Consider the following 11,070-nt stretch of genomic DNA (forward strand, 5'->3'; position numbering starts at 1 on the left):
CATTGCGGTGAGTCACATGCCTTAGAAAGCTGTAATTCAAGGGTGGGGGGAAAAGAAATTTCAAGTGATGAGATTCTAGAATGAAAGCGTTACCCTGCAGCAATATTCTGCAGAAATATGGTAGATTAAAAATAAAATCAGAGGGGCGCCTGGGTGGCTCAGTGGGTTGAGCATCTGACTCTTGATTTTGGCTCAGATCACAATTCCCAGGGTTGTGGGATCGAGCCCTGTGTCAGGCTCTGCATTGAGTGGGTAGCCTGCTTCTTAAGATTCTCTCTCTCTTCCTCTGCCCCTCTCTCCCATTCGTGTGCTCTAAAATAAAAAGTAAAAAAAAAAAAAAAGTGAAATCAGAAATGTCACTGACCAAAGACCTTACCTTTGGTTAATCATTTCTAAGACTTCTCTGACTCATTCACCTGAGGGTGGCTTTGACTGACTAAAGGCAGAGAACATACAACTTTTAGTTTCATTTAGTTTTATATATATAAGTTTGCTCTGTAACCACAATGAGAAGGCGGGCTCAAACCTGCAGCCAGAAGGGTTTGAGATACAAAGATCACCTCACTTCTTGGAGATTGTGAAACAGTGTTTTCTGAGTTTTCTTCCCTCATTGGAAGGATCCACACATCCCATGTGGGACGGGTAAATGCAGAAGGATGGTCCACATGACCTCTTAAGATTGCCAGTGACAGTTACAGAACTAAATGGTGGTTATTTTGCTTACAATCATTTGTGAATTAGCTTTCCTTAAATGGGAACATACCCATTAAAAATCAAACTGGGCTCTTCATTGTTAAGGTACTTGGAGTCTAGAAGGGTGAAATCATGGTGTTGTGCCGTACATAAAATTATATGGAGAAATGCCAAAGAACTATTGCAAAATAAAGTGCTGAGGAAAACTAGGAAACCGTTGATAAAAGATAAGGGGGAGGTTTGGGGTAGGTATTAAGACCAGAGCATGAGTAAGAAGTGATGTGATGATAGCGACACCCACCAACAGCCGCAGGAACGGGAGTGAGAGGCACTGAGCGCGGGCTTGAGGGAGTATGTTTTCTCAAACTTGTCTCTGCTCCCCTACGCATCCATCACCTCCCTGCACAACTCGGCCATTTACTGTTTCTCTTGTGTGATATGTGAGGGTCATAGTTGTCTGTCAGAACTGTGAGGATGTTCCTTTTATGAGGCCTCCATTGGCCCACAGCCCTGCAAGAGAAGCCTCTCTCAAAACCCACCGCTTCCAGGTGCTCATCCCAGGAAAGCAGCTCAGGACCCCACAGTGACAGAGGCCTTGGGGAAGGTTGACATGAGCCTAGTGAAGGACGAGTGCTCAAAAGTGCCCTCCTGCTCTGTGCAGGGGACAGAGGGGACAGGCTGTGGCATCACTCTGAGCAGAGTACCCAGGCCGGTGCAGACCCAGTTCTGCTGTCCTAGCACGCAGCTTCCGGCAATTTTGTTCCCCTTATGTAACTCCTTTCACTTGACTCTTGAAGTAATGACCGCCCCCTCCCCACGCATTGGCATGATCCGCCACATGTCAGGCACTGTGCCAGGGCGCAGGGGCAGGTGGAAGCGGTGAGACCCGGCCTCGAACGGCTTTCACAGGAGGCGAGTGAGTGCTCTAGTAGAAGTACAGTGTGTGCTGGGAGCAAAGGGGAAGGAGTAATTAAAGTGAAGAGGAGAATTAGAAGGCCTGTCACACCTTTGTGGAGCAAAAGCACTTTTTTTTTTTTTTGTACTTTGTGTAAAATTCTAATGCATCAAGGAAGCTTTCCAGAGAAAGGTAAATAATGCAAGCGCAGGGCTGGAGCATAGACCACATGGGCCACGTTTAGGGACAAGTGAGGAGCTTAGTAACTGAAGAAGAGGAGGATGGGACAGCAGGACGTTGGGACATAATCTAGTGGGTCCTGAAGGGGAAGGTTTTCAGTCTGCTGATCCAGAGCGTGGCCAAGGTCAGGAGATGGGCCAGCAGCACTAACACTTTTGTTTATTCATTTGTTTTCTTATATGTTCATTGACTTGTCCATTCAGCAATCATTTATGCATCATTCCCCCTGTGACAGCGCTAATCCAGGGGCCGAGGAAGGAAGAATATTAAGACACAGTTTCTTTCCTGGAGGAAATATCTCCGTCTGGTGGAGAGGACAAGTACAGTGGTAACTGACCCAGATAATAATTGCTACCTGCTCCAAGAACAGAGTTGAGCAAGTGATTGATTATGTTTGGAGGTAGAGGATGGTCAGAAACAGCTTTAAAAAGTGTGTCATTTGAGCTGAGTTTAAGGGATAAATGGGAGCAGGAGCTCGCCGGATTACAGTGGGAAGCCTTTCAGACCGCATGAACAACACAACAAGCCCAGAAGCTTGGCTGCATGGGGCACACTAGGAACAAGGGGAGTTAGCTGAGTGGTTCCAGATTTGGAGGGGAAACAGGGAGAAGAGACTAGAGACGTAAATTAGATCTGGAATATGGCTTAGTCCTGAAGGCAGTGGGACAGTGTTGAAAATGTGTAAGCTGGGACGTCAGGAAAGTAAATGTCTGTAGGACGTAGGGAGGATCAGAGAGGTCCCGACAGACTGTAGGGAGATAGATGTGTTACTAGCCCTTTCATTTATGCGGAAGAAAAGCCAGGAGGACCGGAACTGGGGTGGATTCGGTAGGACCTGATAGGGTTATCGAGTGAGAAATTATAATGTGGGTAACTCCTGGGTTCCTGGCTTGAGTGAGTGGTGCATTCCTAAGACTGTTCAGACAGGAAGAAGATGATGAGTTCATTCTTGAATAAGGTGAAGGTTGGAATAAAATTATGTGAAACATTGAACAATGTTTTAGGGTTACTGCAGGATATGTGTGATGTGCTCCCCACCCCACCTTAAAATCCTCCAGGGGCTCCCCTGTTCCCAGCAGCCCCAGCCTGGGCCCTCCATGTCACCGCTCAGCCCTACCTCCTAACACTTGTTCCAGCCTGAGCAACTTGCAGTTCCTTTACCTTGCTAGGTTGTGTTCTACTTCTTAATGCATCTAACTAGAACACCTTTTTCCTTCTCTTGCTTTTTGCCTGGCCTATTTCGAGACTCACTCAAAGGTAAGATCTTTAAAGAAGCTTCCCCTGACATTCTCTACCACCACTGCCAGGGAGGTTTAGTATAAATCTGCCAAAAGCCGAATGCTCACCCACGTGATTGTAATGAGTTTGTATGTATGTCACCTCCTCTACCACTATGTCCCCCAGGACAGGAGGCATCTGTGTATCTACTGTTCCCAGCCCAGATGGAAAATAGGACATCAGTAAATGTTTGTTAAATGAACAGATCCCAGTGCCAGTGGGGGCATCCAACCTTATATCTACCATTGCCCCCCCTATCCTTTATTCCAAGCTCTCCATTATCTAAAGGCTAGTTGTTCAGTCATCTAGGCCCATGGCCCTTGGCTTGGTTATTTGTGTGAAATGGAATAGGAAAGGAGAAAGAACCCTGAGGCCTAGAGAGGAGGGCCGCTAAAGGGTTGGGGACTGAAATGGAACTCCCCAAGTAGTCAAGGATGCAAGTTTACAAGAGCCTAGCCTGGCCTAGACTAGCCCTGTGAGCCTTCCTCTTTCTAAACTACTGGGCCCTATTTTCTATCACCATCTGGTGGCCACATCTATAAATAACAAGCTCCCCAAGAGCTAAAAGAGCTTCTATAAGGCAGAGTTCCATGGATTGGCCCCAGAGGGCTATAGCTCCTCACCTGCCCCAGCTGTAACGTGCATATTTGTATGTATACAAGATTTGCCTCATGCAAGTAAGAAGTGCAAAGAACTTTCATTTTTTAGTTATTATTTACTTTACTTTATTTTACGTTATTTTAGAGCGTGAGCCAGGGAAAGGGGCAGAGATAAAGAGAGAATCTCAAGCAGGCTCCATGCTCAGTGTAGAGTCTGACATGAGCCTCAATCCCAAAACCCTGGGATCATGACCTGAACCGACTTGAGCCAACCAGAAGCTCAACTGACTGAGCCAACCAGAAGAGCCAAGAACTTTTAATCAGATTCTTAAAGAAGCTTATAGCCTCCAAAAGGCTGACCGTTGGAAAACCGACACTCACATAAAATAAGTGATTTGTTTGTTAGTTTGTGACACCAACTTACGGTTTCTTTCCACTGTCTCAAGGCTTTTGTATACAAATGTATGTATTCTGTGGTACTTACAGCAGCAAACAAATCGGTGGTATAGCTGTCTTATTTATCTATCCAGAAGGTTGAAGGGTAAGAGCGACCTCGGCTAATCACAGCCGGCTGGGGGTAGAGGGAGGGATAAATGCTAACACCATTGAACATCTATATATTAGACATACTGGAGTCGAATTTCTAAACACCCTTCAAAGTATGTTTTTTTCTTAATGTTTATTTATTTTTGAGAGAGAAAGAGAATGCATGAGCAGGGGAGGGGCAGAGAGAGAGAGAGAGGGGGACAGAGGATCCAAAGCAGGCTCTGTGCTGACAGCAGTGAGCCCGATGTGGGGCTCACACTCACAAACCAGAAGGTCATGACCTGAGCCGAAGTCTGAAGCTTAACTGACTGAGCCACTCAGGTGCCCCTAAAATATGTTTCTAATCATCATTTTTGTAGATATATTAACTAAAGCTCAGAAAGAGAAAGTGCCTTGCCCAAAGTCACGCAGCTAGTAAATCAAGAGAAACCAGCCTGCCTCCTCAGCCTGTTTTGCCTCACCAGTCAGCCACACAGGGCTTTGAACGAGCCAGTTTGTGTCCCCGGTAGACGGTCCTGGCCCCCTTTAACCTGCCCCGTCCCTTCCCTTTTTCTCTCTCTTAGGAGTGCCAGCTTCTCTCAGGGCACCAGGGCCTCGTTTCTCATGAGGAGCGACACAGCTGTACAGAAACTTGCCCAGGGCAATGGACACTGCGTCAATGGGGTCAGCGGTCAAGTCCATGGCTTCTATAGCCTCCCCAAGCCAAGCCGGCACAATACAGAATTCAGAGACAGTACCTACGACCTCCCCCGGAGCCTGGCCTCCCACGGCCACACCAAGGGCAGCCTTACAGGCTCTGAGACCGATAATGAGGACATATACACCTTCAAGACACCCAGCAACACTCTATGTCGGGAGTTTGGGGACCTCCTGGTGGACAATATGGACGTTCCAGCCACCCCACTCTCAGCCTACCAGATCCCTAGGACATTCACGCTGGACAAGAACCACAATGCCATGGCAGTGGCCACTCCTGGGGATTCGGCCATAGCTCCCCCACCCCGGCCCCCCAAGCCGAGTCAGGCAGAAACACCTCGATGGGGCAGTCCTCAGCAGAGACCTCCAATCAGTGAAAGCAGCAGATCCGTCTCTGCCGCTGCCACCATCCCCAGGCGCAATACCCTCCCGGCGATGGACAGCAGCCGGCTCCACCGAGGTTGGTGTAAACCCCAGCTGCGACCCTGGGGAAAGGGAGGGAGCGTGGCAGTTCTCAGTAACGTGCTAGCCTTTGGTCATCCATACCGAGGAGACCTAGGCCCACCACAGGTTCAGGCGTCTTGTACCCAGACCCTTCCCAGCTGGTGCCCCAACGCCGGAGGCTAGTAGGAGACTCTGCAGTGCAGGAGTGTGGCCGACTCTGTCTGAGAGAAGTTACTATTGTACTGAAGGAGATGGAACATTCTTGGTTAACCACAGCATAAGTTATTATGGGTTTCAAAGTCCAAATCACAGTATTTGATTCATTTTTATATAAAACCAAAGACTGAACAAATAAATTTAGAGGACCATTTCAAACTGGAGCCAAACCTATGTGGGCTAACAGACTATTAAAACAAATTTTGAGCTATTAAATATTTTCTAAGCCATACTTGAATTTCTTTGGTTAAAGTCTGAACGTCTCTCTGAAGCATATACATTTTCTTGTCACTGACTCCCCCTGAGCACGTTCCAGCTCTGCATAAGCCACCTCTGTTTGATGAAAAACTACAGTAATATTAATCTTTCATTTTCATCTTGCTGGATAGCTTGCAAAGTCTGCTCTTACCCACCCTGTTGCTGAAGCCACATAGTGAGCCTGAGAGTTTGGTGGGACAAAGCCTCATAGTCTCCCATTTCCCATGAGGCCTGTGGTAGTTAAGAGACTTATTCAGGGTTGCAGAGTCCATCAGTGCCAGAAGTGGGACTTGGACCCGGGGTCCTGAGTCTCGGCACAGTACTCTTTCAGTCTGTCAACTATTCAATCAATCAACTTGTGCTTTGGAATTGAAATGATACATATGTGTATAAAACATGTCCCTACCCTTCAGAGAGCTCACATCTAGTTGGGGAAATAAAAGCACATGAAAATTAGTCAAGTATCCTTATTCCTGTAGTATCTGTACGAGTAATGACCTGAGGGAGTGGGACAGGCATTCAGTGGTATAGGAGTTAAAGGAGAGGCGCATACCTGTAGGAAGAAGTAGTTCAGAAAGGATCCTCTGTTGGTGCCAACACTGGGGCTAGATCTAGAAGTCTGGGAGGAATTTTTGAACTGAGGAATGACATGATGGAAGTAATACCCTATCACTTGGGGTTGAGGGTAGTATCTTCTGGAGTAAGACCCTGAGCAACACTGGTGAGGGTTTGGGGAAGTGTCAGCACATGGATCAGCTGGGAGTGCGTGTGAATCTTCGTTCCTGTCTCGTAGCTTCTTCCTGTGAATCCTACGAGTACCCCCAGCGAGGAGGAGAGAGTGCAGGCCGGTCTGCCGAGTCCATGAATGATGCGGTCCGTTCTTTCCTGGTGAGTGGGGGTCAGCCAGGGGTCCTCAGGCCAGCCCAGCTGGGCTAAAGTTCACATCCCATGGAACAAGGGAGTGGTGGCATCTCCCTCATAGGACCCTGCCTAGTTCCTTGTCTCAGTTCAGATCCCTGGGTTTTTAGAAAGTAAGATACAGGTGTCTGGTGTGGAAGTGTGCTAGACTACAAGACTACCAGCCCTGCCAATAAGTAGGACAGGTCTAGAATGCAGAGGACCTGGGCTCTGAAGTCCCACCTGGAGGAGGGCCTATGGTGTGAGACTCCGGGTAGGGGCAGTGCTCGGTCAGTCATGGTGACAGAATTATGATTTGAGTGCAGGATCCCGGGCTGGCCTCTGGACAGGGCTGACCACGACTCTCCGACAGACTAGGGCCTGGCCTCATGCCCATTGGAAAGACCAGACATTGGGTAACTAAAGCAGAAGCAACTTAGTTGTATGTGTGGACAGACAGGGCAGGAGTGGAAGAAAGGCTATAGCCAGGGTTCTTGCATTGTGCAACACGGCGGTCACACCGAGAGCTGGACTAGGGAAGCGCACCTGGCCCAGACCTCGCCAGCCAGGGCCAAGCTTTACTTTATGCTCCTTGCCCTGCTAGGGCTTGAGACTCTGACCTGCTAATGGTGAGTCTGGACTTGAGGTGGAATAAGGGTTCTAGACCAAACCTGTGTGGTCAGTGGCCTGGGCCACCGCAGCCTTGGTCAGACACCCAGAAAGCCTTGTGGACCCAGCCACCAAGGGTACTTATTCGAAAGATTTATTGAAAATTTTATGTGGGTCACAAGGGATCATGGAAACTAGAAGGGACCCACAGACTTGATTTCTTTCTGCCTCCCACTGCACTTTCTACTTGGTCTTCCCAGGGCAGCTAACTCAGTTACCACTTCCCTTTTGCCTTGTATACAAATTCTCACCCCTTCTTGTTTCTTCATGGTAGTTACTGCTGTATTTCTTCCACTCTCCCTCTAGCCAGGGAAAACAGTTGTAGGCCGGTCAGATAGCGCCAATTCTGAGGACAACTACGTGCCCATGAATCCAGGTTCCTCCACCCTGCTGGCCATGGAGCGAGCAGGTGATAATTCCCAGAGTGTCTACATCCCCATGAGCCCAGGACCCCATCACTTTGACGCGCTTGGCTACCCCTCAACAGCCCTTTCTCTGCACCGGGGCCCCAGCCGAGGGAGTGAGATCCAGCCACCCCCTGTCAACCGCAACCTCAAACCTGACCGGAAAGGTAAGTCTCCTCTTTCCCCTGTCCCATGTCTGGACAGTGTCCAAGAACCATTTTCACTCATTTGCATTCATTCGGGGATCGGGTGGATCCTGAACTTTCCTTGCAAGGAAGTGTTTAGTCTCTGAACCCCCGAACTCTCACACACATACACAAACACTCAAATTCATTCCAGTGGTCTAGGGACCAGCTACTGGCGTAGCCTGGGCAGGAGTGCAGGCATGAGCAGGACAGGACACATTCGGGTTGCAGTTCTGCCACCTGCCAACATGGGGTTAGAAGCAAATCATTGTGCATCTCTGAGCCTTGTTTCTCACTTGAGAAATGTGAATACTTGCCTCCTAGAGCACTGAGGGACACAGGTAACATACCTAAAAGTGCCTTATAAAGTATGAGATGCTGTTGGAGGATACGGGATGAGTATTAAATCTGGGAGGAACAATCTGTTGTCAGACCCAGTGTCCCCATTTTGGATTCTGAAAATATGATTGCTACAGTGCAGAGAAAATATCATTTGGGATCTGAAGACATGGCTTCAGTGCCTGTCAACATAGGCAAAGATTATAGAACCTGCTGAGCCTCAGTTTCCCTGCTTACAAGTGGGAATACGAAAGTATTTATAAATATACTTGTGTGTTATACGTAAGCGTGTGTATGTGTGGCATTATCGTGTGGCTGATCATTTGACTCTCTGTTCCTGCTCCAGCAAAGCCAACACCACTTGACCTGAGAAACAACACTGTCATCGATGAGCTCCCCTTCAAGTCACCTGTCACCAAGTCTTGGTCGAGGGCTGTGTGAGTTATCTGTTTGTGGATGCGGGACCTGGGAACAGGGCTGTGAGGGCTGGCCAGGGCAAGGGGTGGGGTCCAGAGAGCTGCATCCCGATGCTGGCGGTAGCTGAGCAGTCTCTTGGTCTCTCAGGGCTGGGTTTCCTCATCTGTGGAGGGGGAGTGATTGTACCCGTTCTGTATCAGATCCGAATGTGATAATGGAGGGTGGAGCTGCGAAGGTGGAGACAGAACTGTCCCCCTGAGTTTACTCCGTCTTCTCCCTACCCAGTCACACCTTCAACTCCAGCTCCTCCCAGTACTGCCGCCCCATCTCCACCCAGAGCATCACCAGCACGGACTCCGGAGACAGCGAAGAGAACTACGTCCCTATGGTACGTCCTCTGCGGTCTGCAGGAATGCCGCCCTCAGACTATCCTGGGACCACCTCAGTTACCCATGATTTGTGATGACTTTGCTGCTGCAATTCTTGAGCACAAGTGTGTCGAGCACTGTGGGGTAATGATAGAGGCAAGGAAGACACGGTCTCTGCCCTCCAGGAGGCCATGGTTTTAAAGGGCGGAGAAGGTCTGCCACTCATGACTGTGACACGGGTGGCATGGTCAGTATTCCTGGAGAGCCAGTGCTGTGGGGACACAATTGTGGGATGGGCAGTCATATCTGGCTGGGGAGAGGGAAGGCGGCCGTGTAGAAGGAGGGAACACAGAGAATGACCGTTAACTATGGCTACAGGTGGAGGCTGTGCTGAATCCAGATCATGAAGGACCCTGAATGCTGTCTTGGGAGGTCCGGACTTTCCTGTGGGGCACAGGGAGCCCCAGAAGGTTTAGCAGTCCAGGCGATTAGAAAGGGGCTTCAGAATAGTCATAGGGAGCATGTAGAGAGTAACTAGAGCATCCTTCAAAGTTGACTTTTTTCTTCTTTCCTGTTAAAATCTTTGTGCTGTTGCCACAAACATGAGCAAGAATGTGAGCATAAGCATTTTTTTAAATTTTTTTTAACTTTATTTTTGAGAGGGAGAGGCAGAGAGAGAGGGAGACACAGAATCTGAAGCAGGCTCTGAACTGTCAGCACAGAGCCCGACGTGGGGCTGGAACTCACCGACCACAAGATCATGACCTGAGCCAAAGTCGGACAGTTAACCGACAGAGCCACCCAGGTGCCCTGAGCATAAGCATTTATTGAATTATCTCCTCAGGGGTGGCCAAACACACATAACATGACTCACGGTGGTGAAGGCCACGGTAGAGGTATAAACACAGGCAGCACAGGAGAAGTTTCCTCCCTGAGATTTTCACTGGAGAGGGAATGGCTGCCCCGCACCTGGGAGTTGCTGCATGAATAATGAAAAAACGAATCAACCAAACAGTAAGCAGCCAAAAACAGAACACAGGACTTTTGCCATTCTCATTAGAATATGACTTCAGGAAAATCGTAGACAAGTTGGTCTTGATGGAGACAGGAGCCTAGAGCGTATCACTTGTGCAGCCCAGGGCTGAAGCCGTCCTGCTCAGATCTGGTGGGAGTGAGCTGCTTTCGGGTGACGGCCCCACGCCGGGCCAGGGAGAGGAGCTTCAGAGAAGCAGGTTTGGTACAACAGAAGACTTTCCAACCTGCAGGGCATAAAGGAAATGTGCCCCTTCTTAGGGGCCAGCAAGCCAAGGCCGGGTCGGTCAGGGAACCTGAGAGATCTGGCCCGACGGCCCAGAAGGGAGGTGGCCTGGCACAGTGGGAGCAACACAGGTTTGGGAGTTAAAAACAGACCCGGCTCCCATCCCTGCTCATGAACTGTACGACCATAGGCAAGTCACTTTGCTTCTCTGAACCACAGCTTTATCTTTGCTTTAAATAAACAAGAATAGTAATAATACCTACATCACAGGGTTGCGGTGAGGGCTTAAATGAGAACATGAGAAGTCCCTGGCCCTGGTGCATGACTCCAAGCGGGCCCTCTCCTCCCTCCCAGAGATGTGTGTATTCCCAGGTGGTGGGTTACTCTGTCTCCTCAACTGACTGATGGTTTTTCCTTCCTTTGTGATAGCAAAACCCAGTGTCTGCGTCTCCCATCCCCAGCGGCACCAGCAGTCCGGCCCCTAAGAAGAGCACGGGCAGCGTTGACTATCTGGCCCTGGACTTCCAGCCGAGCTCCCCCAGCCCCCACCGCAAGGTACGGGGCTCGGTGGGAGTGGTGGAGTGCCTGGCTGCCGGCTACTCTACCGCTTTTCATTTAGTCTGGGTCTTAGAGGGCTCACATGCCTCCTCTCTCACACACATGGGTGC

The 11,070-nt window shown here is 49.3% G+C and overlaps 1 protein-coding gene across 1 annotated transcript in view; it reads left to right on the forward strand.

The window, feature by feature from the left end:
• GAB2 (GRB2 associated binding protein 2) overlaps nucleotides 1-11,070 on the forward strand; it is a 190,774-nt gene that overhangs the window by 175,672 nt on the left and 4,032 nt on the right. Inside the window, exons 4-9 of the mRNA XM_047071266.1 lie at nucleotides 4,815-5,407; nucleotides 6,659-6,753; nucleotides 7,738-8,002; nucleotides 8,706-8,796; nucleotides 9,062-9,164; nucleotides 10,832-10,957. Coding sequence (XP_046927222.1) covers nucleotides 4,815-5,407; nucleotides 6,659-6,753; nucleotides 7,738-8,002; nucleotides 8,706-8,796; nucleotides 9,062-9,164; nucleotides 10,832-10,957 — 1,273 coding nt within the window. The remainder of the gene's footprint in view (nucleotides 1-4,814; nucleotides 5,408-6,658; nucleotides 6,754-7,737; nucleotides 8,003-8,705; nucleotides 8,797-9,061; nucleotides 9,165-10,831; nucleotides 10,958-11,070) is intronic.

This window comes from Lynx rufus, unplaced genomic scaffold, assembly GCF_022079265.1.
Source record: "Lynx rufus isolate CCGP_SWC_20201006 ecotype Redwood Valley unplaced genomic scaffold, mLynRuf1.p SCAF_9, whole genome shotgun sequence".
In the NCBI taxonomy this organism is placed as follows: domain Eukaryota; kingdom Metazoa; phylum Chordata; class Mammalia; order Carnivora; family Felidae; genus Lynx; species Lynx rufus.